This window comes from Drosophila obscura, unplaced genomic scaffold (assembly GCF_018151105.1).
Source record: "Drosophila obscura isolate BZ-5 IFL unplaced genomic scaffold, ASM1815110v1 contig_25, whole genome shotgun sequence".
Classification (NCBI taxonomy): Eukaryota; Metazoa; Arthropoda; class Insecta; order Diptera; family Drosophilidae; genus Drosophila; species Drosophila obscura.
The window spans coordinates 1834481-1861324 of NW_024542812.1; the positions used below are offsets into that span (position 1 = coordinate 1834481).

The 26844-nt window shown below is 49.1% G+C and overlaps 1 protein-coding gene across 2 annotated transcripts; it reads left to right on the top strand.

Annotated features, from left to right (window-relative positions):
• The first annotated feature begins 10007 nt into the window (after positions 1 to 10007).
• Positions 10008 to 20704, top strand: LOC111078354 (protein Optix). Of its 2 annotated transcripts, XM_022372981.2 has the most exons (4): positions 10008 to 11047; positions 12332 to 12450; positions 12512 to 12761; positions 19281 to 20704. In XM_022372981.2, the coding sequence occupies exons 1-4, from the start codon at positions 10761 to 10763 to the stop codon at positions 20110 to 20112; spliced, it is 1488 nt and encodes a 495-aa protein (XP_022228673.2). In that variant the 5' UTR covers positions 10008 to 10760; the 3' UTR covers positions 20113 to 20704. The 2 variants fall into 2 exon arrangements, with proteins under 2 accessions (XP_022228673.2, XP_022228674.2); XM_022372982.2 differs by lacking the exons at positions 10008 to 11047; positions 12332 to 12450; positions 12512 to 12761 and adding an exon at positions 19102 to 19197.
• Positions 20705 to 26844: the final 6140 nt, after the last annotated feature.

Sequence of the window (26844 nt, forward strand, 5' to 3'; positions counted from 1 at the left end):
GAATGTTGCTATATGACGATGAAGTAACAAGGAAGAACGACATTTCACGCTAACGAATTCAATTGAGTTGAATTTTTCATTTAAGGTTTATTTAACTTTTTTATTCCATTTCCAGAGGAGCAGCAGCAGCAGCAGCAGCAAGCAGGCCTCAGGGATGGATGGCTGGTATGGTATGGTATGGTATGGGATCGGATCGGATGGGAGAGATGAATGTGAAGAGTGCCCAATAGATATGCTTGCTATGCTTTTATGATTGTGCCAATGGCTGCTGTTGCCACACACACACACACACACACACACATACACACACACAGATACAAATGAATTTATGCCTAATGGCGGGATTGTTGTATTACTTTGTGTATGGTCTGCCTCTCCTCCGCTCACACTGCCACTGCAGCACACATTGTTGCGCTGTGTCGTTGTCAATATTGAGCTTGATTATTAAATGACACATTATGTGATTTCCAACATGTTCACTGGGGGGGGGGCAGGGGAGCGGTGAGCGGTGAGCTGGCTGGTGGTGGACAGTTGTTCCAACTTCGAGCGCAATTCAAAGGAAACCCGATGGGGCGTCATCCCGGTCCATCTGTTACATCCTCAGCCGCAGAGCAGCCAGTTACATGACATGGAAGTCATTTTGTAATACATTGAGTACGTGAGCTGATTGGGGCAGTGGGGTGGGGGAGAAGCGGGCCAGAGATGGGGATATCCAAGCAATAATAGAAGCAATAACTTGTGAGAATACATTCTTGGTTCCTTCTTTGGTAAATTAGGGATTTCCAAGCACTATTATTTGTACTGGCTGCCCCCTTTGGCTTCTGACTACGCCACTGGCCAACAGAGTTTAGATTTTCCTTTTGAAATGGCGTCGCGCGTTCGTGCCTCACATTTTGGGGCGTTAGAAACCACTCCCACAGAGCACCCCTTCCACAACTGCACGACGACACCACTTGGCCAAAGCCAAACCACCCCCCGAATGGCAACAGAAACAGAAGCATGAATGCCACAAAAGCCACGTTAGCGGTACACTCGGCGAACATTTCCACTCCACTGTTCAAACTTTGCAATACAAATAAATTGAAATTGCGCACATAATGTGTCCGCACGTACATACATACATACATACATACATATGTATATGTATTTATGTGGGTATGAGTGCTCGTTCCTCCTGGCCAGATCCCAGCCGAGGAAGGGAGGCCCATGCTCACGCCCATATCCACACAAAGGCGAGGGCAATGGCAGCCACATTAAATGGCAACAATTTCAATCCCCCCCCTCCTCCCCTCCTCCTCCTCTACTGCACTTGGAGAGGAGGGCATTGCATGGTAGTCAACGGGTCACAATCGTCACAGTACATGGAACGCCTATTGTGCGCCATAATGAAATTAAAAAATCAGTTACTGTTGTGCCCAACGTGAGGCCAAACGAACCCGAGGAGCGGCACACAGGCCACAGGAAGGACAGAGCCAGAGTCCATAGACGCAGGCACTGGCAAGAGGCATGAGGCATGAAGCAAGAGGAAGGGAAGGCGCATTATGCCATTAGCAGAGGCCCATGGTAGGCAGGTCATACAAAGCACAATACTATGCTCGTACAATGATTTCTATTCACGAATGAATCAGGAAAAAATTGAAAATACGAAAAAGGTGGCACAAGAATTGCCTTGTCCCCTGTCCCTGTCCCTGTCCCCTGTCCACTGTCCTGCCCCTCCTGTCTGACGCTGAAGTGAGTTCAAATTACAGCATTTGGCAGAATGTTGGCATAATCTGAAACTCAGTCGGATGCCACTGACTACACGGATGAGTCAATTTACATAGTCGTGGCGAGGAGGGTTGGATTGGTCTCCGTCTCCGTCTCTCCCATTGGTTAGGGGTTAGTTTCTCCACGATGAATGGGTCCATGCCATATATTTATATGAGTTAACAAAGCTAATTGTTATAGTCCACAGGGCCATTAATTGGTGAACATTTTGGTGCAGTTGTAGATGGAATTTTGCCAGGAGAAGCTGCTGCAGCTGCTTTCGAAGGAAACTCTTATCAGTTCGTTTTCCAAGGAAACCATTGAACAGAATTTATCGGAGCATCGGTATAACCACATTTGTGGTCTTCTTCCCACCAAAGTCGGCTGTGTCCTTGCACAGCTCGAATTTCCATCGACTGCTGCTGCTGAAGGTGATTCCAATGATTCGATTGCGAACAGTACATTATTGAGTATTTGTCGCTCTGTACCGTTTCGTTTTACCGCCTTCGTTTATTTCCTTTTTCGTGATTAGTTTGTGGATTTTCTTATCCTTTTCCTGCTGCCAGACAGGACGATGTTATCGATCGATTGACTCGACTTCCTCTGCTGCTGTGGCTCTGGCAATTTCCGCATCGGATTTGTAGTCAATAGGGAAACCAGAGCGGCCTGGCCTGGCCTCGGCTGGTCTGGGCTGGGCTGGCCAAGAGCTGTAATTGGCATACGCTGGGAGAGAGTTGCTGGCCAGTGCGGGTCAAGCCACCAACACAACTGCAGCCGCAATCAAATGCGTTTAATTTTATTGCTGGCCTAACGTTAATTACAATATTATGACAGTTCTGCGGCTCGCCATGAATAATTATCACCTCATAAATTGTGACAAACCGCAAAGCGGCATTTACACATGGCCCGGTTGATGTCGGTAGCTCTCTTCTCTGCTCGTGTTCGCTGGGTCACCGGCCTGGGCTTGGGTTCGGGCTCTCGTACACTCGTACACTCGTATACTCGTACTCGGGTCTGGCAATGATTAATCGCCCAAGTTAGTTGAGTCGCAGCCGCCAAATGCAATCAACGGGCGGCAGCAGGCAGACCCCTTGGCTCTGCTCTCTAGCGATGGGTGCGTGATCCGTGTGATAGTCAAACTCCACTGAGGTCACTCACGGAAGTACAGGTAACCCCAGAAGAAATCGCTTCGAACAGCAAATTTTCACTGATCGGTCGAGCCGGAATTGATTTTAGACGCATCGTTTCTTGGTGAAAGGTTCTTAGAATTCTTCGTAGATTCCGATTCTGGTGGAGGCTTCAAATTAACCCGCCCTGGTATGCACTCTAGGATACTATCTGCATATATGTATCTTCTGTTTTATTGTAGAATCTAAACCGAAGAATTAAATAAAAAAAAATACGTGGCAAGGGGACTTACTGGACTACGAGTATTCTCACGCGCCTGCCTCTTACCTGTCTACTTTTACCTGGGCAAGACATCGCATTACTCCACCTCCACCTCCACCTCCATTCCACTCCACACTCCACTTGACTGCCCTCAAATCCACTCCCCTCCCGCCAGTCCACTGGGCCGCGCCCCAACGTAAATGTTGTGAAAAGCAAATCTAATTACGCGAATGCTCGCCGTCTATTTGAAAATGGGCAATTTCTCAAGATACTTATCTAATTAATAGCCAGGCTGTGTGGCTGTTGTGTGTGGCACAGTTCAGTTCCATTCACAGCCACTCTCACACTCAAACACTCACGCACTCGCACTCACACTCACACTCGGAGACGTCAACACCCATTCCGCTCCTAATGAATTGTGGCCAAGAACAATGGACAGCGGATATTACGGGGATAGGTGATCGTCCGCTCGCTCCCTCTTGCCAAAAAAAAAACAAAAGGCAGCTCCGCTGGGTAGGCGTTACATTCATTTATATTTGTACGAGAAAATGTCAGAGGAGAAGGATGATGAGCGAGAGAGGGGTTGGGGGGGGGGAGGGGGAGGAAGGGGCAACACCAAATATAATAATGTCACAAAGCATTCCCGTTCAATTAAGCAGCGAACGAACGAACGAAACGAACGAACGAACGACAGAGCCAGCGAAAGAGCAGCAGAAGTCAAAATACTCGCTATCTCCATCTCATTCCCCCAAGGGGCACGGCACATTAAAACAAAGGCAATCAACGCAATTGACCGAAGAAGAGATATGGAGAGGGAGAGAAACCAAAAGGGAGAGCAATCGAGCGAGAGAGAGAGAGAGGGGAGAGAGCAGCACACACTCGTAAATGGTGCGCAGGCGCAACGAATTAAGCTCATTGCTCATTTGACGCGCTGTTTGACGTTCGTTTCTTTTGTGAGCTTGAAGGGATGGGGTGGGGGAGGAGTGACAGGATCCCAGGGAGGGAGACAAAAGCAGATCATTAATTGACACTCCCAACCTCTCTACCTCTTCGACATCTAGTTTATAATTGAGTGCGCTCTTCTTTTCAGTGTGTGCCCCAGCGCAGTGGGTATTATTTCTTGATCGGCATGCTAATAGCCCCCCACGTCTGCTTCGTTTCTTACTTGTTACTGTTTTTACTCTCCCTCTCCTATCGTTCGACATGCGCATGCAGATACAATACAGTGAGAGACAGAGGGAGAGTGAGTGAGTGAGCATTGATCATTAGCTGCTGGTGAGAAGGGACTAGACGGGGGGATGTGGTGGGGGCCATTGTCATTACTCGGAGTATGCATGGAATAATGATGCTTTTTAGCATCGATCAAGACGATCAGAGCTATCGCAGTAATTATCCACTTAGCGCTTGTTAGGCAACTCAACCCCGATTATTGCCACTTCGACTCCGATTCACATGCTTAGTTAGCCCCCATGGGGAGAGCGATGCGATGGTTGTTGACAGCGAAATGTCAATCGTATTGATGAATGTGCCGTGGCCGATTCCCATTCCCATTCCCCTTCCCACTCGACGCTTTATAATGGGCAAACACGCTTGCATAATTTATATACATATTTATATGGCCAACAGTATCGCTTCCACGGACCATTTTCGATCAGATTATTTTGACCAAATATGGCAAATTCGATATTGTCCACAGGGACAAAAAGCCGCAAGTGCGAGAGCGAGAGCGGGAGCGAGAGCGGGAGATTTCCCCCCACTGGCAGCCCCTGGTGTTAATGACTTAATTAAACCACCAGGCAGCCAGGCAACCAGGCAACCAGTCCCGAGGCTGGAGCCTCCATCGGTGTCTGCTCCTGCAGTAGTCCGACAATTTCACACTTTTTGCGTGGCGATGGCAATATCAAAAGTGGCACGACTGGTCAAAGTGTCGCAAAAAAACCCCAACACAAAGACTCACCTCACTCGCACACAGGCGGGAGACAATGGCGTAGTCGGGGATTCATTTCGGAGGGATATCCAGCCATATATGAACTGACGATCTTCCCCCTTTGCGCTCTTGTTTGTGTACGCCTGCTGGCCAAGCCACTGGGCCCAGCTTAATCTTGCCTTGGCCAGAAGATTTCACGCATGTTCCGTGCCGCGTATCACTACGACCATGATGATGATGATGATGATGGTGATAATGATGATGATGATGAAGAAGAGGATGCTCGTCTGCTCCTGTTCGTCGCGCACCTCTGCGTAAAGTTGATTAATATGCGCAGCTCTGACTAAACAGTAGCCGGGGCCAAATGGTCCTGTCCTGCTCCCGATACCGATGGGGCTGGGCTGGGCTGGCCAGGGCATGGGCAAGCAGATGACACTGAGCTGGTCTGTCGTCTGGTGTGCTGTCTGCCGACTGCCGTCTGCCGGCCACCGTCCACCGTCGACAGCGACTGTCTGACATATCCATTAGGCGGAACAGCCGAAAAGTCAGCCAGGCCAGCAAAATGCGGTTCGTTTGCCTGAGTTGTCGACCACGTCCCGTCCCCATCATAATTATTAAATGCAGCTCAATACATTTGCCACGAATTGCCGGCATTCCTCCGCAACCTAATGCCCAAAGATATTTCTTGGGGCAACCGGAGCCGCCGTCGCCAGCCTTATGACTATGGAATGCAGCCCAATCGCACCAGAAGCGGGCAGCGGCCACAAAAATGTGACTGCGACTGGGACTGCGACTGACTGCGATAGGGACTGGACTGGGAGTCCTCTAGGCTCCACTCTCCACACTCCCCACTCCCCACTGTCCACTCTAAACGCCGGCGCGTCTGCAGGAGCCAGAGCCACAGCCAGAGCCGAAGCCGAAGCAGAACAACAAGAACGATGTAAATTAAACGAATACCTTGCCACAGCGCCGATCTTTCATCGTTGATGATGCCCCCCCACCCCCTAGCCATCGCCTTGCTTCTGCTCCTGCTCCTGCTCCTTTTTGTTTCTTATAAAGTTATTCCATCTCTTCATTTTCAATCAGTGCGACAGTAATTCTGGCTTTTTCATTTCATTTCATTTCATTTCTCGATTTATTGAATTTCGTATAAATTAAAATATTAAATATTTTCAGCGACAAACTTGATAATTGCCAAGTTTTGCTTGTTGCCAGTTGTTATTCCCGCTTGCGGTATTTTGGCCAAATATTTGATAACCTTTTCGGATCGGTTAACGAACTCTAGTCCAAAAGCCACAAACATCAGACGGAGAAACGATTTCATGTAACGTTTAAATCGAATTTTGATCCCTTTTTGAACGCTGCCCAGCGTGAGGTCCTTACACACAATGTTGGCTGTAGTTGGGATTGGGGGTCTTGGGTCAAATTATTCTTTGCGAAACTCTAACAATAAAAAATATATAAATTAAATTAAATGAGAAATGATTGATACTGTCCAGCGCCCGTTGGATATTGTGTGTTTGGTGTGGCACTTTTAACACCTCCTGGTCCAACAACCCTTGTCCCACTGTCGCACGAGTATATGAATATTCAGGTACATGAAATCAGATTAAGTTATTCCAAGCAAATTGAGACCCAGACAAAGGGATAGCAACTTACTTACCCTGGAGGAACGAGGAACAGCACACATCCTCAAACACAACTACACAAAAAACAGGGAATCTATTTAAATTTTATTTACGAAAAGATAGCTTCGGTCCGGACATGGTCCCGGTGCTGGTCCTGGTCCTGGTCCTGGTGCTTTCCCAGACCCCAGCATATGTAGGGCACACTAGACTGCAATAATGGAAATTTACTTTCTGCCCGCGGGCTCCCCAGTGAAACCCCAGCAAGAGTTGTTGTCCCTTTGTTGTTTGCGGTTGGCTTTTGGTGGAGCGCAGAAGCCTTTAAAGCCTGGCCAAGCGAGCATAACAAAAAATTGCTCTTAATTGCCTTTTAATTGTTTTCGCAAAACGAATTTTAGCAGCCATAACGGCACTTGTATTTGGCCTAATTGCATGGGCCCTTTATCCACTAGCCATAGGGCGAGGGCGCTATCCAGTCTAAGCGCGCAAATGTTGTCATTTAATGGACCACTGGGCGTATGATTCGATTGGGCCAGTGACACAGTTTGCCGGAGTCGAGAGTCGAGGAGTTCCACTCCGGAGTTGGATATTTTGATTAGCACCGCAAGCGAAATTGTCAACAATATGACATTATACATTATACGAGTGCGCGGCAGCACTCCCCCGACAGAAATCACGGTTCGTTAGCCAATTCAAATGGAATCGCAATTGCTTTTTCGTTCAGAGTTCAGAGAAAAAACGAAAAAGCAAAATCCGTTGGGGTAAACGAATGAAATATATTTATTTACCTGATTCTCGTTTTAATATTCAAACAGCCGATAGAGAACCCAAGACATTTTTCACAAATACATTTGCCACAGATTGACTTGTCTTTAGACTTTAACAGAACTGTCCTCTAAGAGGGGATGCAAACTTAATGAATTCTTGAATTGAACCCAAAGAATACACATGTAAATATATATATGTATATATGTACATATATAAGTATGGAGATCCGTGTGCCATCATGGAACTATTGTAGAGATCTTCTATGGTACTCCTGAATAATGAATCCCTAGCCAACAAAGACCTTCACACCATCCCATCCCATGCCATTTGCATTTGTGTTTATATCTCTGCCTTTGGGTGCATATCTTTCGACTGTATCTTTCGCTGGCAGCGTCAAATGTGGCTCATGAAAGGTGATCGATACCATAATGAGCGCATTCAGAGGACCACGGAGCAGGAGCAGGAGCAGCAGCAGGCGCTGCAGCACATAATGTGAGCCATGTGAGAGATGAAGATGCCGCAATGCGTGCCCTATCTTCTGCCTCATCCTGAGTATCTATATATCTGACACACACACACACACACAGATACAGACACAGACACACACAGTTATCCCTGAACAACGATTGCCGCTCACGTAATGAAATTGTCCAAAACGCTCAACCAACTACTCAAAAAGTCATCGTTCAGATTTAACAAGAGCCCAGCCAGCGGCGGATGCCGATGCCAGTGGCTGATCTGAGTGCCACATGGAGGGAGGCGAGTGGCAGGCAATGGCAGTCGATGGCTTCGTGTACATATGTATGTATGTACTCGGGGATTGGTGGCAGGGGGAGGGAGGTCTGGTCTGGGATTCGGGTGTGGGTTGTGGGGTGTGGGGTGTGAAGTGGGTGTGCCGCTCACTCTCACGCCACTACGCCACTGCAACGGTGGCAACGAAAACTCATTTACTTGTGGCATGTAAACAACTAATCTGTTAACACTCTGGACAAAGCGCGAACGATACATTAGCGTGTTCTCCGTGCCCCCGTGCCCCCCTACTCCCCCACTCACCTACCCACCTACCCACCTACCCGGCTTCACCGCTTTGTCCCCCACCCTTCTCAGTATTTCCGGCTCCTGTCATTCAGGCGGAGTATGATGAAGCACCACCAGTGACAGCGCCACAATGGCAACTTTGCTCGTGAATATTTCCCTCGTTCGTAATCAAAAGTTCCTTTTTTCCTTTTTTTCTCTTTTGCCAAAATAGAAACGTGATTTCGTTGTGCAATTGGCGACAAGGATTCGAGGGATTCGAGAACATAAGGAGACCGAATACATGAGCCAGGAACTAGCAGCAGAGAGGGGACCAAAGTAGACGCTGCCAGACCACATGGTGTCAAACATTTTGCTACACTTATACAATATGCTTTAGCCACAGTGGCATAAATATATGGAAAAGGGTGAGTACATTTTGGTGGACTCAAAATGAGGTTATAGTGGAATGGAAGAGAAGTATATACCTTGAATATAGCAAGTACATTCAGTAGAAAAACATGGGAAATATACCGCAATGAAATGTTCAATTAATATATTATATTAAAATTATTATAATTGATGCAAATATTTATTGATTTATATTATTATTATTTATTTAAGTGGTTCATGGTTAGCTTTTCCCAATTATAATTTATAAATAATCCAACTGATCCACGGAACCACTGTACTGCCGTCTGCCTGCCCTTCTGCCTGCCTCTTCCTGCTTGTTCTATTTGATTTCTTTATCAATATCAGAGCTGCTTCTGCCTCTGCCTCTGCCTCATCACGCCACTCCACACTCCACTCCACTGTACCCCTCTGTTCCGCTGTACCCCTCTGCCCCATCCCATCACCCATCTCCATTCCTAACTCCGATTGTAGACCCCTGTTGTTATCCTGCAACTGCAGCAGTATGAGTGCAAGAGTGTGTGTGTGTGTGTGTGTGTGTGTAGGGTTTATATACATTTCATTTAAACGAGACCCAAGAAACGGCGACTGACTGCCACAGCCACTGCCACTGCCACCACCGCAGGCGGCAGAGCGAAATGGCAGCAGAGTCCGATTGGGGGTCGCAAGGCGTTGATCAAAGCGAGACGGCAATAGGAGCAAGGCGAACCACGCCCACTGCCACAGCGGAGGGCCTTTGGGTATGGTGGTGTTTCACTATCCGTATCTGTGTCTGCGTATCTGCGTAGCTGTGTATCTGGCTGGCTGGAGTATCTGTGTGCGTGCCTGGTACATGGACTCGGCAGCAAACTGGTCTGGCATTGGGCTGGTATTGGTGGCAACTCGTTTCTGTTACCATATCTGTATCTGCATCTGCATCTGTATCTGTATCTGTATCTGTGTCGGTGTATCTGTGTCTGCAGCTGGCAGGCGGCGGCAAGCGGCAGCAGTAGCAGTAGCTTGAGCTAGCTGCCAGAGTATCTGTATCTGTGGCGCGTCATTGTTGTGCTGCTGCTGCTACTGCCACTGCCACTGACACTGCTGTGTTGCTATTGCTGTATCTGCTGCCACTGCTGCTGCTGCCACTGCTGCTTCTGCTGCCACTGCCGTACCGTACCGTTCCCGTCGCATAGTAGGCAGCTCAGTTACAAGACCATTATTTGACGTATTTTTTGCGCGCTCGGTTGGCCGTTTGGTTGGTCGTCGCTCGGTACCTCGGTTGGTTGATCGGTTTGCTCGGTTTGCTCGGCTATATCCATAGCACGCCCAGTCCCAGGCCCCCCTCCGTCGGAGGCTTGGATACAAAGTGGATTTGGAAGAGCAGTTCTGCAGTCTCATCGAATCGTACTCGCACTCGCACTCGCCCTCGTACTCGCACTCGTTAACCGGGACCGGGTATCGCATTCATGAGCTGGCTCATTGGCATTCATTTGGATTCGCACGCCGACACCGCCAGTAGTGCGTTCAACGCGGTGGTCACCTCCTCATCCACATCCACATCCACATCTAAATCCCCAGGGGCTCAGCCTCAGCCTCAGCCTCAACGATCGCTGTCCAAGCCACGCGCGAGTGATCCAACCACACTTAAATGATTCCAAATCCTCTCCTGAAGTGCTAACACATTTTTAAATATATAAATACAACATATCCGTGGATACAGACGACTCCCCCGCCCCCGTTCAGTGATCGAATAAAAAAGTGTCTTAAAGTGAAGAAGAAAATCCAGCAACACGCACTCCATCCGGGACTCCACTCTGGTCTAGTTGGTGTGGCAAGCAAGATTGCTTCGTTTCGGTGCAGAATAGTATGCGAATTCGTCCACAGTGGATTCAACGAATAAAATGGCCGTTGGACCGACGGAGGGCAAACAGCCGCCCTCAGAGAGCTTCTCGCCCACGCACCACCAGATTATAGCGCCCAGTCCGATACTGGCGGTGCCCACACTCGCCTTCTCCGCCGCCCAGGTGGAGATCGTCTGCAAGACCCTGGAGGATTCGGGCGACATCGAGCGGCTGGCCCGGTTCCTCTGGAGTCTGCCCGTCGCCCTGCCAAACATGCACGAGATACTCAACTGCGAGGCGGTGCTCCGGGCCCGGGCAGTGGTCGCCTATCATGTTGGCAACTTCAGGTAGGATTCCACGCCATTCCACGCCACACAAAAGCCCCCCAGGCCAGATCAAATAACCTCAGAGGCAGCAGGGCAGCCTCCCTGATTAACCCCCCCCACCCGACCCGATCCGATCCGACCCGAACTGATCTGCTCTTGGTTATTCGATAGTTTTCCCCGAGCTTTGTGCCTCGACCGTAATGAGCGCACAATGAGTTCCTAAATTAATAAACAAAGGAATTAATTTACTAATTAAAGAACCATCGCAGCCATCCCAAAGCCAAGTGGAGCAGGCTTGATTAATAAAACACCGACCGACCGAACAATGCAGCAGGATCGGGGTACAGGAGTGGGCACAGGAATGGGAATGCGAATGCGAATGGACGTGGGTATGGGTCTGGGTCTGGTTCTGGGTCTGTCTGATCGGTCTGATGTTTCGGCTTCCGTCGCGTCGCGTCGCGTCGCCACTTATAAAATATTCTCACATTACATTTGAATATCTAAGAAAGCCGGAAACAGTTCATTTCAATCGAAATTTAGGCAGCAGCAGCAGCAGCGAGCAATAAGCTTTCAATGGGTCGCGATCACAAAGGAATCGCCAGAAATTAGCCCAGCCCGAGTGTGGGATAGTGGGGGGAATCAGTACCTATCCGAGAGCTAGACAGGCTATAGACCCACTTAGCTATGCCAGTGAATGCCAGTTAAAGCAAGCAAAGCAGGCGGTCAAACCGGGTCCCGTTCCCAACCTGACTCGACGCAACGGCAATCGATATAGACAATTATCCGATCGGTTCGAGTACACGCGACTATTTACGGTTGCATCAGGTTTTTCTTTTCGTCTCTGACAAATCAAATGGGGCTGCCATGGCAGCTATGAAATCTGACTACAATCAATCAATGTGAATGCACATTAAGATACACTCGAATAAAATACTATCTATATACATATACCTATGTATATGTATATGTATGAGTACGAGTTGTATATGCATATACGGATCTCTGCTGTGGCAAGTGATTTGATTGCTTTGACTTGGCAAGTAAACGACTTCCAATTAAAATCATTTGACGTACTCAGCGGAGCTGTCAACGCCAGTGACGACAATAAATGCTTATGAAATTGTTTCCAAATACATATGGCCGGCCGGCCGGCCGACTAGGGGGGTTGGAATTGGATGGAAATGGCTTTCCCAGCAGGATATCCCCGGAGCAATCCCAGCGGGGTTGGCGATAGGGTTGAAGTCCAGCAACGCAACTCCTCCTATACTATAGTGCATTAACTTTGATTCCATTTGTATATTCCAGGGAACTTTATGCAATAATAGAGAATCATAAATTTACTAAGGCATCCTACGGCAAGCTGCAGGCCATGTGGCTGGAGGCCCACTACATCGAGGCCGAGAAGCTGCGCGGTCGATCCCTAGGTACGTGCGAGTAGATCTTTTGAGGGGAGATCCCATCTAACAGAAAAATCCCCATTTACAGGCCCCGTGGACAAGTATCGAGTGCGCAAGAAGTTTCCGCTGCCACCGACCATCTGGGATGGCGAACAGAAGACGCACTGCTTCAAGGAGCGCACGAGGAGCCTACTGCGCGAATGGTACCTACAGGATCCCTATCCGAATCCCACCAAGAAGCGGGAGCTGGCCAAGGCCACCGGCCTCAATCCCACGCAAGTGGGCAACTGGTTCAAGAATCGCCGCCAACGGGATCGGGCTGCTGCGGCCAAGAATCGGTAAGTTTCACCACAAACAACATCTTCTCGGGGGTCAATTATCCCACCCCACTCGTTCCAAGCTCCAGCTACAGCTACAGCTCCAGCTCCAGCTCCAGCTAGGAGGTAACTCGAGCTGGACTAGGTAAAACGATATCACATCTCCTTCTAAGCGGCCCAGTGGGTTTGCGTGGGGTTCGCTGGGGGGGAGCGCAGTGGAGTGGGAGCCATACAGGAGCGTTTCCATTTCATTGATCCGTGCCGATACTCGAATGTGGTGGAGGCGGTGGCGGTGGCTATGGCGGTGGCTATGGCGCGGTGGCGGCACTCAGTGAAGCGTTCTCGATTTCTGCTGTTCTGTTTGTTGCGGTCGTCGCTTTTTGGCCACATTAAACTGACCGCCGCCGACTTGCGTTCGATGACGATGACGATGACAATGTAAACGCAGCAGCTCAGGCTTCAGCTGGAAAGGTGCAACCGCTTGCAAAATATGACCAGAGACAGTGATCAAGAGATCGGGGGGCGGAGAAGTTAAAACTCGACCAATTCGCGCGAAGTTGAAATGAAGAAGATCCCGCACAGAAGATGCCCACAAAGTGGTGGTGGTGGAGGAGGAGCAGCAGGCGGGGGAGAAGGAACGCAAGTTAAGTGGAATGACACTGCAAGAAAAGCCAGGACAGGACGGAGTCTCGGAGTCGAAATCGTAGTCCACTCAAGTGCCTGGCTGCTCCTGCAGATGCGCAAATATTTCAAGTTCTACCTGCTAACCGAAAATGAAGAGAAAGAGCGACGGAGAGAGAGAGAGAGAGACGGAGAAAAAAGGAAAGGAAAAGTAAAAGAAATCGAGACAACATTTGGCATTCTTCGGAGAGATCTTGAAGCCGAGAAGCCCCGAGATCCGATCCGCGGGGCTGTGTTTATTAAGTTAGGAGTCGTCTCAACTTGAATGAATCTGCACAAAGCGCCAAGCAACATTCATTATTCACCAATCCAATCCAATCCAATCCACGTATAACCCCCAAAATAAACAACAACCACAACAACAAACCGATGCGAGCGAGCGCCTTTTGGAACGGGTCATTAGTTAAAATGATGGCGATTATTTCGCTTGTAAAGCAGCAGCAGAAGCAGCCGAAGCAGCATGGATACGCGGCCATTACAGCTCCATTCGTACTCTGACTCTGACTCTCTGACTCTCTGACTCTCTGACTCGTATTTGCACCCGATCCGGAGCCAGGTTGAGATCCAAAGCCGCAGCTCGAATTCGAGGTTTCGTGCAGTCTCATCGTGTTATTAAGCAGCGCCGGCAAAAGACTTCAAGATGAGACAAAAAAAAAAGGGAGAGAAAAAACGAGAAGCGCATTGAACACAAATGTCTACAAGATATCCAAAAGATATATATGTACGTATGTATGTGCGCATCGGAGGGTATACAAATATGTATCTGTATATATAGAAATATGAAATTAAAAGCCGTTCATATGCCCCAGCGACGGCAGCGGCAAGCACTTCGACAGCGCCAGGCGATGGGCAGACAGCAGAATATGAAGGGGATTCCGGCAGGAAAGGACAAGACAGGACAGGGCAGGGCAGGGCAGGGTGGAGGTGTAGTGTAGTATACAAAAGCAGAGGGGCAGCGGGGCAGCGGGGCAGTGTCAGACCAATCTCACCAGAACCCAGATCGAAAGCCTCAGACCTGGCGAAGAACAGGCGCTGACTGTTCAAGCATTGTGCGCTGAAAAATTGTTCACATTTTTGCTACTGCACTTGTGCAAACGGGGAGCACAGAAAGATACACGGACAGGCAGACAGACAGACAGGCAGACATACAGACAGAGCAGCTGGAGTTGGAGTTGGAGCTGGAGTTGGCGGTGGAGCTGTCGGCCCAAGCAAAACAAGATCGTGGGGGCAAGAGGGAGCCAAGTTGTGGCTCCAGCTAAGATGGTAAATCAATCAAATACGCAGTCAGGGCACCACAAGTATTAGAAAGGCTCCACAGAGAAAGGCAGCGCCTGCTCCCGAATTGAGTAATTAAGACATCAGAGATTGATCGACTCAACTTGACTCTGTTCGAGCCAGCGGAAACTTGTCATGCTCTGATGCCTCCAACTGCCAAGTGTAGTGCCGCAGCCGCAGTTGCAGTTGCGAGATATTCAAAATCAAGATTGCAGCACATTATACAAGAATTCTGACATGGGAGCCCACTGGCAGTGATGTGAATGGCATAGTTGTACCTGTATTGTATCCAGGAGATACGAAAACCCCTCGAGGCGTGTATGAGAGAAAGAGTTGAATTAACCCAACGTTCATTCCGATATTGACTCCACAATATCCACAGCAATTAACACCGAGGCTGAGTCATACGATATTTCAGACTAGAAATCAGAATTCGAAGAAGCTTCAGTTCTTGGCAAATTGATTCAAACCGAAAACGCGACTCAGGCTAATGGCCTTAGCCCAGCCATAGACTTGATTTTGATCAATTACAATTGCCACTTGATGATGCACGACAGCGATATGAGGCTCTTGGCTCTCGGCTCTCGGCTCTGCTCTCGGATAAACAAGCCTCAGAATGTGTGCCGTGCTGTGCTCTGCCTCTGCCTCGCCCGCCACAATTGTTTTATTGCGTGAATTACACGAAACCGAAATGCGTGGCTCGTGGACAGCCAGCCACTGGAGATTCGCCCACACAGATGGATGATGGGATGGCATGGGATGGGATGGGATGGATGCTCAGCAGCGGGCCCAAATTAGGGGCACAGTGGGCGGGTGTCAGCTGTCAGAGAGGAGAGCAGAGCAGAGCAGAGCGGGGAGCGGGGAGCTGGGAGCGAGAAGAGCAATTTGTCAAAGCCAGAACACGAAATGTGCCAGCAGAAATCAAATCAACGGACATTTGGGTACTGGTTCGGGCTTTTGGGATTGGATTTGGAATTGGAATTGTGCCCGAAAGAATGGTAGAGCCCGGAGGGGAGTGTAATAAAATTGAACACACAACAAATATGTTGTAAATGTCAATTATCAATCAAAATAACAAACACGCACTTGCGGACACACTTGTGGGGAGAGAGAGACGAGCACTGGGCCAGAGATACATCAGCCAGTCGAAAAGAGAGAGAGAGAGAGAAGAGGATAGCTCAGGCTTGCGGGAGAGGGGAGGAGGGATAAGGACAAGAAGCTGCCACTAAATTTGAAGAGGTTTTGCCCATCGATTTCCCAGCATCCGAACATCTCAGCTCAACTCGAACCCAAACCCAAGCCCGAACCCGAACCCGAATTCTAATGAAGAAAGGAAGATGCAGAAGCATCAGCAGAAGCAGATCCACATCCACACCGTGTACACCGTCCATTGTCAATATCCGAGTCCGAGTGGGCACTTGTCTGAGCGCTCGGACAGGGCACTCGAGCCACATAAGTACCCATACCCATACCCATGCCCATGCCCATGCCCATGCCCATGATGCCGTGATGGAAGCCCCCGTGAGGGAGCTCCAACTCCGACTCCGGCCGCCACTCGACGCTGTTTGCACAACACCAACTACCGTTTTTCGGTGGCTTGTGAGAAAAATATACAATATACAATATTCAACATGCTGCATGCAATGGGGAGCAGGAGCCAGAGATGGATGAAGCTGGGAAGCTGGGAGCTGGAGATGGGAAGCAATGGAAGCTGCGAGTCGAAGAAGTTGAATGAGTTGAATGAGAAGTCGGACACTTCAATGCCATATAGAAAGTGTATTAAAGAAATTAATAAGAAGTCATCAACATCATCATCGGAGCACAGCACAGCACAGCACAGCACTCACTCTGCATCGATGGCTTCGAGCATCGAGCAACACCGGATGTGGCCTTTGTTCAATTGACAAGTGATAGAGAGGGTAAGAGGGTGTGAAGGGGGGTTTGAACGAGGCGCGGACGGGTCACATTCCTCCCCAGAGGGGGGGTTGCAAATATTCAAATTGAAAGGCGAACAAATTTAAATCCCGTTTGTCAACAGATCTCTGTGGAACTCAGGCAGGGCAGAAAGAGCACAGAATAAATGTTGATTGCATTTAGGTCCGCCACTCCAGAAACAGAAACAGAAACCCCTCGGGAGCGACTGACTGGAAATGGCTCTTAGAGGCAGCCCAGGCCCAGGCCCAGGCTCAGGCTCAGGCTTGTCTAAATATTTACACAATTTAGAGCATTCAATTTGAATTGACACAATTATCGAAATGGCTCGAAAGCGATGCGATGCGATGCAATGCGAGGCAATGTTCTGCCTGATTTGGTACCAACTGCTGTTGACATTGGCTGCTCCCGTAGAGAGTTACCTCAACATCCTATGTAGAATGTAGAGTGGGGCTGCTAAAGGACTTGGACTGCTCCCTCTAGCTGGTTTTGTCACTGATTGTGCTGTCTGTCTCTGTCTCTGTTTCTGGGTCTGTTTCTGGGTCTGTTTCTGGGTCTGTCTCTGGGTCTTTAAGCCATATTTAAATCGCAGCGAGAGAGTCTTTTGTTGGTCTATCGGGGATCATGTTACCAGCATTCTTCTGCAGCCTGAATGGGTCTCAGTTCGTTTCGTTTCGTTTCGTTTGGATTCGTATTCGATTCGTATTGAATCCGAGTCGGAATCTCCATCTTCTGACATGAGCCGATTAAAGAACATTTCAATGCTTCTCTTCTCGGGTTTCCAGCCAGCCAGCCAGCCAGCCAGCCAGCCAGCCAGCTCTTCCTCTGACTGGCCATGTCCAAGCGGGTAATTACATACGTGTCATTTCGGTTAGGTTAGGTGCCACACGGTATCCGATTTCATTCAACCCTTTGCCCCTGGACTCTGAGTCTGCCTCCTGCTACCCCCTGCCTTCTGCCTCCTGCTGCCTCCTGCTCTGTGCCCTGACAAGTCAATTGTGTGGAAAATATATATCAGATTCATGTATCCAAGTTTTTGGTTTCTTGGCTCAAGCCAAGCGTGCCGAGGCGAGCCAAGCCAAGCGATGCTCCCAATGGAGCGTAAAAGTGGCCTTGAGTGTCGCCCGTGCCAAAAATGTTGGCTACTTACCAGAAGGATACCTAACATCGCTGGCATGGCATCCATCGCTCCACATTTGTGTTTGTGCTACCGCCGGGGCTAGGGTTTCATTCCGCCGACCCACCGCACACCGATTTCCAATACTTTCCCATCGTTGGAGGGTTCCAATTACCGAAAATCAGAGGCAGAAAAACCTTTCTAATCGGCGTAGTAGGCCCTTTTTTCTGGAGTATCCCAACAGCGGGTAGTCTCCCCATGCTGCTCCCCTGATCGTTTAGCTAACAATTCATCTTGGCCGGGAACACTGGCGAAGGGGCGAAGGGGCAGATGCTGTGGCTGTGGCAGTGATCCATCAAGTTGGCACATTAGGCAACTAAACGATTTAATGCTCCCTCAAAGGCGAAAGACAAAGGCCACAAAAAGGTAGCCGCATATACATTTCGAGGCCCCAACTGTGCCAGTGTCTCTGCTCCCCCGTCCGCTGGTGCACACTGGTGATGTGGTGGCTGTTGGTAGTGAGTGCAAGTGGTGCACCATTAATCACACAACACGAGCCGCCCAAGGATCAGCGGTGGGGCAGAGTGTGGCGAACAAATTGCGGCAACTTGAGCGAATCCTAACCGATAATTATGACATTGCAGGAGTCATGGCGCGATGGCAAATGATGATGTATATGAGAATGCTTCTCGCCCTTCTACCCCCACTCTTTCACCCTCTGTCTGCCTCTGTCTCTGTCTCGCTGTCTCTGTCTCGCTGCTGGTGTCGAATCTATGGCGGCTAATCAAGTCATCTTCTGGTCGGATGGCGCGTCTTTTGTTTTGGCCACAGACAATTTATCTCAAGCATGTGTGAAAGTTGTGTCAGATTTATGAGCCGAACGGGGTCCGAGTCCCAGTCGGAGTCGCCTCCTTCTGCTGCTCTTGCTGCACTTCCCCCTGCTCCTTTTGACCCCCTTGCCGCTGGAGGGCAGCGACAAATGAGCCGCCTTAATGGGCGTCAAGCCGCAGCCTCACTGCAACTGTCGGCCTTCGACTAATTAACGATGCTGATGCCAATGCTGAAGCCAATGCAATGAAAGTCACAGACCGAAGTCCATCAAGAGGTGGAAGAGCGGAAAATAGCGATGGAGCGGCGGGTCTGTGGGAGCAAAAGAAGTGAATGCCGATCGAATGGGGGCTTGGGAACCGATCTAATTCTATTAGCCATTCGATCAATTATTATTGCATTGCTCTGAAACGGGCACCGGAAACTGCCACAGTCCTGGGGTTTGGCAGAAAGAGCGTTCACATGGCAGCTACATATATATATTGTACATAGTACATATGTACATATGATGTGAGCAGAGCCTGTAAATTTATGGGGTGACATTTGAGGCAGCAGATATTTTATTTTAGTTGGCTCTTAGGCGGATATTCTGATCTGATCTCTGCCATCTTCAGAATAAAGAAGGTAGTTCCTTCCTCTCCACAATCTATTAATTAATGTACCTACATCAGAGAAGCCCCCACTCAACCTTTTCCTTTTCATTGCAGCCTCCAGCACAACCAGAACTCGGGCATGGGCTGCCGCAGCCGGCGTGCAGATGGCGCTGCCTCGCCCACGCCCTCGGACAGCTCCGACTCGGACATCTCGCTGGGCACCCACTCACCGGTGCCCAGCAGCCTGCAGCTGCAGCACAGCCCCGGGAGCACCTCCAACGGCGCCAATGACCGCGACGAGAGCCTCAGCGTGGACGACGACAAGCCGCGCGATCTGAGCAGCTCCCTGCCGCTGGCCTCGCCCGGCCTGACCCCGCCCCAGCTGCCCCACGTCGGAGTCGTGTTCGGTGGAGCGGGTGGGGGTGGGGGTGGTCCTCCACTGCCCGGGCCGGGGGGTTGTCTGCCGCCCTTCAAGCTGGATGCGGCCACCAGTCTGTTCAGCGCCGGCTGCTACCTGCAAAGCTTTAGCAACCTGAAGGAGATTTCGCAGCAGTTCCCCATCCAGCCCATAGTCCTGCGGCCGCATCCACAGCTGCCACAGCTGCCCCAGCTGCCACAGCCGCTGGCTCTGAACGGAGGCGCCGGCGGACCTCCGCATCTGCATCATCCCGCCTATGCGGCCTATGTGGAGTGCGTGCCCAGCCACGCCCAGCAGCACCCACCGCCCCCCAAGCTGCGCATCAACTCCCCGGAGAAGCTCAACTCGACGGCGGTGGCGGCAGCCGTTGCAGGAGCGGGAGCGGGAGCAGGTGCAGGAGCAGGAGGCGGTGCGTCGCATCATCACGAGGCAACGAACACGGGCTACCACCACAGTGGGCAATTGCTGCTGCACAGACCCTTCTCAACGTCGCCCGAGCTGAAGCACAGTGCCCCAGAGATCACATGATATCAGCGGGTCTGAGGTGTCGCCACATCCCCACACCCACGCCCACACCCGCACCCACACCCACACCCGCACCCATACCTGTCCCCATCTATACCCCGAAGCACTAAGGCCCAGCTATTCAAATTGTTTCAATTCTAATTCTAAGTTAAATGTAGTTAAGCGCATCCCTGGAGCGAGTTCCAGTTCGAGCAATAACTGAATCCGGCAAGATCCTACCTACCCTACTACCTACCCTATATCGTACCGTACCCTATGCTCGTAAGCCCCAGCAAGTACTCGTACCACAGCAAAACGCAAGCGTCGCACACTCTTCAAAGATAGCCATTTAAGCCAGTTGGAAGGAGAGTTACAGATAGAGGAACCAGAGGGATACACTCGTACTATATAGAGACAGAGACAGAGACAGACAGAGAGAGAGAGGCCAGGCCGATGCCGATGCCGAGGCCTGGGAGCTGAATGTGAAACTTGAATTCGAAACGTTTTCATTCAAACTTATGTGTGTGTACGTAATTGTAAATAGAGTTTAAGTATGCAAATCATAGAGCTTACGTATACATTTAGATTGCAATAAAAACCGAACGAACAGTTAAGAATTTAAATCATTAAACGAATTTGTTTTCTTCTTCTGGTGGCTGTGGAATGCCAATCATTATGCAGATATATTGGAGACATCTCTTGAGTAACAGATCTATGAAGTATCTGCACATTCTTCGGCTGATATGACGATGGGAATGATATTTTCCAATCCTTCGGGAAGAGAACCTAATTAATGAGATTGAAGAATGCCTTCGCCAGCTATCATTTTCAGCTTTCCTCGGGGCAAACATCAGACTCTGTGTAAATAATCTCTCAATAACTTTGAACAGGATCGGGAAAATTCGCTCTTCCCCGTGTCGATCCTCCGTTTATTCATCTGCTGTTGTGGGTTTGTGTGTGCTGCTTCCCCGATTGTTGTTGATATTTTGAAATAAAATATCAATTTCTGTGTAAACATCAACAAGAGACTTCAGTACGAGTGCATGCGGCACCGAAGTCATCTGCAGGCCAAGTCAAGTCCAAAGGGAAAGAACAACAACGGAGAAACGTCTACCCCCTCATCCTATCCAAATGATGGCAACGTCGTCAGCCTCAGCCTCAGCGTAAGCGTAAGCGTCGGCGTCGGCGGATGGCGCCAACGATGACATGTCCGGCCTTGCCATGTCCTACTTGAGTGGTTTACTTAGCTGCCTTATGAAAATATCCAATGCTGTGGGCAAACGCAAACGCAAACGCAAACACACGAATGCATCCAGCCACAAGCAGAATAACCACAATATAACCAACCAGAACCACGCACCTCTCACCAAAAAAACACAGAGGAGAGGAGAGGAGAGTGGAGTGAAGAGGAGAGGAGCGCAGCGGAGTATCCACAGAAAGTGACGCGTCACTGTCACTCACACACAAATGCACCACATCATCGTCATTATGGGCTCAAAAGTCGCGTCTGTGGTGTGCCCTGGGAACATTCTGTGTCCATATCCATGCCCATATATACCCATATATATATATATCGAATATGGAATCATTCCGGCTGTGCATATGCGATCTAATCTGAGCAGAGCCAGCGCCAGCGCCAGGCCAGAGCCAGAGCAAGCGCCAGAAGAGGAGAAGACTCTTTCGCCAGATTGATGGGCCTCCGCCTGCCTGACTGACTGACTAGTTGGATAAGTGCTTCCTTTTTACAACAAATTTTCGGCTCAAATTACAAGGTGAATCCAATGGTGGAGAGGGGGGGGGCTAGAGCATGTGCAAGTCGTCAGACCATCCGACAGTCGTCAGCGCTAGAAACACTTGAAAGCGCAATTATCAGTAGCCCGGGCCTGGCATTAAGTATACGCCGCATTGTCAGTTAATTTTCCCCGATGCAAGAAGGCATTTTCGGCCATTTCATGTTTTTATTTTTAGTGCCGTCTCGCACCGTTCGCGCCGCCTCATCACCGTCATCATTATGCATGATGTGACACTTTTGACCCTATTTCCCTGCACTATCCTCCACCAATTTTCGGATCCACCTCCGCCACTGCCTCTTGGCGTCTGCAGTCTGCAGTCTGAGTCTGAGGTCTGTGGTCCGTTATTGGTAGTGGAATCGATAGGCGATAGACGAACACCATATGTCTCCAATTAGCCGGCGACGCACCTCTCCCCTCCCCACCTCTGCCGCGTAATTGATTTACTAGCGCATGGAGCATGAGCATATACTCGTACTTCCAGGGAATGTGTCATTCGAGAGAGCCATTGACCAATTACATGAGCAGCCAACGGTGCTCACGGCGAGAGTGTGAGAAATGTCTATCTATTGAATGGTTCCACTGAAGTTGGAACTGGACTGCCCTCCAGTTGCTTCTGTTGTTTTATCCAATTAATGCGTCGTGGACATAATTTCGAGGGTTGATAATTATCAACGCCCGGGAACAGGAACAGTCAAACAACCTCTGACCTCTATGGGCCCACTGAGGGGGTGGGTGGTGTGTCGCGGTCCTGCATTTACATATTTTACAAGACGACTCAATTAGGTTAGCCACAAAATAAAAATAAAAATAAAAAAAAGATCGTCTCGCTCGCTGCAAAGGTTTGCACACACACAAATTTCAAATTGAATTTATGCACCCTCCAGGAAAAAGTGTGTGTGTGTCTCTTTCTATTTTGTCGTCAATTTGTACAGAGTTTCCTTCCATCCCATCCCATCCCATCCCATCCTCGGGGCCCGCCTCGTTCTGGGTCCCGTCTACACAGTTCGGAAATTGCTGTTCAACCAACTCCCCCGAACAAAAGCCCATGCTCACAGTGGAATGCACTCTCATTGTGGGTGCCCAAAATATTTGGACAGGCCACATTGAATGTTTGTTTTCATAAGAAGGCAATTGGACGGGCATTGGACTTCATACTAGGAGAGATACTCGAACGCAGCTAAGCCTAATGTTGTGCAGCTCTCAGAAAAGATGCTGTTCTGGATTGTGCCACGTTTGCTCCACTGTCTTCGGAGCTTATTGACAAAGGGACAAAGCACAGAGAGAGAGAGAGAGACAGGCAGGAGACGGGGGCAACGTTTACCACAATATAAAACATTTAACGGGCACATCTTTAAATCTTTTGACTGACATTTGCTCACTTTCTGCTCACGCCGCCTGTCTGTGGGTGGGGGTGGGATGATGATGAGGGACGAGCATGGACGAGCAGGGACGAGCAGAACGAACCCCATCATTAAGTGCGTAAATGTACTGTAAATAGACAAACGCGCTTTGAATATAATTCATCCAAAAGAGTTGCATTGTTGTCTGCCTTGCCGTGGGTTGGAAGAGATTGAGGAGGAGGAGGAGGTGGAGGAGGATGGGTATGGCTGGCGGAAGCAATGCAAATTCCCCAAACAAACAGCAGTCGAAACCGAGAAAGGCCCATCTGTTCCGAACTGTGTTCCGACAATTGTGAACAGTCAACAAGGCGAATCAATAAATTCCGACTTTATTATGATAATTTTTCGTGACAAATTGTTGAAGAGCGGTTCGGGGTGTGAATTAAATGGCCCGAGGGACTTGGATAGGCTTGAACTTTGTCCAAATATTTGCAGCATTAAATGAGCAACGCAAACACTTCACACATGCGCCAGACTGTACATATAAATAACCCTTTTCTTTTGGCGAGGAGAGGACACAGGACAGACACTTCGCCCCAAGCGAATCCTCCTCCCTATAGAGAAAGCTTGTGGGCGTACCTGTGGGGCACCTGAAGCACCTCTTCAGTGTGCTTCATTAATGCTTCATTTACTGCACCGTACCTTCGGTTGCGGAATAATTCGACACTCGTACTAATTGTCGCCGAGCATCCCAAACGAAAGATGAGTCGCTTTCCCTTTTGTGTGTCTAATGAGATTTTCCCTGGATAGAGCCATCGATATAAAGATGGGGGAGTCATATTCAGACGAGACGGGCGGGGACTCCGATGCCCTATGCCCGATGCCCGATGCCGATTCGGGCGAAAGGTGCACCAGACAAAAGGAACAGGAGGCGTCGATCCGTAATTCATAAGAGCATTGAAAAGGCAGCAATAGTAACAGTAACAGTCCCACGTCTCCCTTTATCTGTATCTATCAAGATGATGTCTTCATCCTGGCTCTGGCTCTGGTTATGGCTCTTGTTCTTGTTCTGGCTGAGAAAAAGAAGGGCGTGGCTATTGTGGTTGCGTCTCGGTGCTAAAGAGACTCGCCTCCTCTGCTGGGGTCGGTCCCTGGGATTCGGATTAACAAAAGCACTCAGCTCAGTTCAGCCAACTCCGATTCTGATTTTAGAAACATTTCCGCTGCTGTTTCTGTTTCTCTTTCTGTTTCTCTTTCAGTTTTGTTGGCATTGTTATTCTTGTCCGCAGACCGCATGGATTTACAGATTTTGAAAACGGATTAGACGGAAAGTCGGGGGAAAAATGCATTAAATGCTTTCTCTCTCTCTCTCTCCTGCGCTGCGCTGCGCTGCCCAAAATATTCATGAGCCGTGGCTGGCAGATTTTCCATGTGATTACTGGAACGCCATGTAAACGGTTTTTCGCCCCGATAGCATCGTACGTACACCGATGATGCGTAGATATATACGTACATACGCGAACGATTAATGTGTAGAAATTCTGCTTAGTTTTAATGGCATATTCCCCCGATGATCCCTGATGGGTTGAAGTTAGTTGAGAGAATTTTAATATCACTTTCCCTCGATAGATACGAGGAACACATCCTTGTTCCCTAGCTAGCTGCTGCAGTTGGGAAAACTTAATGTGAGATGCATTAACTTAATCGGCCAGTGGTTGCCTTCATTCAAACTAATTAAACTAAATTGCTATTCCAATTTTCCACTTGCTGTCCAAAACATGCCTTGGGACAGACCATTTTGCCATTGTACCATCCTCCCATCATCATCATCATCAACATTATCATCTCGTTTAGAAAATTGAGGCTGCCCGAGTGAGCTTTCCCATTGAAATCATCTGTGGCTGCTCTCCATTGTTGGGAGATTGAAAAATCGTATTGAATTACTGAAACAAAAGTGAAATAGGGAGACCATAGACCTACGAAAATTGAAGTTAAATCAAAATCCATAATGTTGCCAAATGTGCGATGCTTTCCATGTTGCATGCTCCCTGGTCTCTGGTCCCTGGTCCCTGGTCCCCGGTCTCTGTGTTCTATTGTGTCTTCCCCAGCGATTCCCGATTGAATTATGAATTAATAAAGATGTTTGCCCGCAGGCCAGATTTGGGTTACGCCAGCCAAAAGACAAAAGGGGCCCCGGCAAGCAAGTTCTCTGGCTACATAGAAAAAGAGAGAGAGTTCAAGTCCAAGTCCAACCCCTATGGAAATGTTCGCTCGTTCGTTCGTTCTCTTTGGCTTTGGCTTTGGCTGTGTTGCTGTTTTGGCTTTTTGGATTTTGGATTTTGGGCAAAAACACACACACAAATCCGTTACAACAACATGCGTGTAACTTGAGGATGCACTTTTGCTGCTGCTGCTGCTGCTGCTGCCCCTTTTATTGAAAGATAATTGGGTTCGTTCGCCAGGGCAGGCGATGAGGAGGGCAGGACCTGGGCGACCAGACAGGCGTAAAGAACGGACTGACGAACGTTCGCTTCGCTTCCCCCAAACCAACGAACGATTCGCAATTCAATTGAGATTCAAATTCACTTACCCCAACTGCCATCGGAATCAACTTATTATATTTCAAATGGAAGTAAGTATCTGACACATCACCACCATCATTCGTAACGCCCTCATCCAAGCCCAGCCCCAGTCCCAGTCCCAGTCCCAGTCCCAGTCCTGAACGCTTTTGACGTGTAAATGTTATCTCTTTTACAAATTAAGCCCGACTACATTTTCCATGCCGGATTTTGGGATTCGGAGATGGCCTTGTGGTGGCTTTTCATGTACATATGTACATCTATCGTGTATCTGTGGATGTGTGGATGTGCGAGCAACACCCTCGCCCTCCCGCACAACGAATCCAAAAAATGTCCAACAATTAAATGTAATTTGAACTTACTGACATGAGCGTTAACGCTCCGATGCGAGATTGTGTGTCAGCCAAGGGAAGGGCAGGGAGCAGCAGCAGGGGGGTCAAATAAATCCGCTTGGAAGATCAACAAGAAGTGGATAGATAATATTTGAGAACCATTGCTTTGTTAATTATTTTACTCGCACAGATTGCAGCCTTTGTTCGGCATTAAATACAAGAAATTTATTTCAATTTGAAGATCAAATTCGGGGGTCTTCGAATACGTATAAGAAACTTCTGAGGGCTTCGTTGCCACTGCATATATGTTAGAATTATATTTACTTGTCGGATCTTAAAGTTAAGAGCAAACCATTGCCTCTGTAGGGGAGCTGCTGCATTCCCAATACTCGCCTCAAAAGCCTCAAAAGCCAAAAGCCACCCGTACAGTTCCTTCCATGCGGTGTAGAGTGTCACCCAAAGTGTCATTGGGGCTTTTTAATCAACCACTGCATTAGCTAAGTGCCCCCCTTCCATGTTAACCTTACTCCGGGCTGTGGCAGGCCCTAATCGGGTTAGGTTAGGTTCGCCCACACACGGAGACACACGGGAACAGGGGAACGATGCACATGCCACAGGAGAGAAGGATCCCATCTATCGATGGATGACCAGAGCCCAAAAGAACACCGACCGCAACTTGTGGGAGTGCTGTGGTGAGGCTCTTACACTCTGC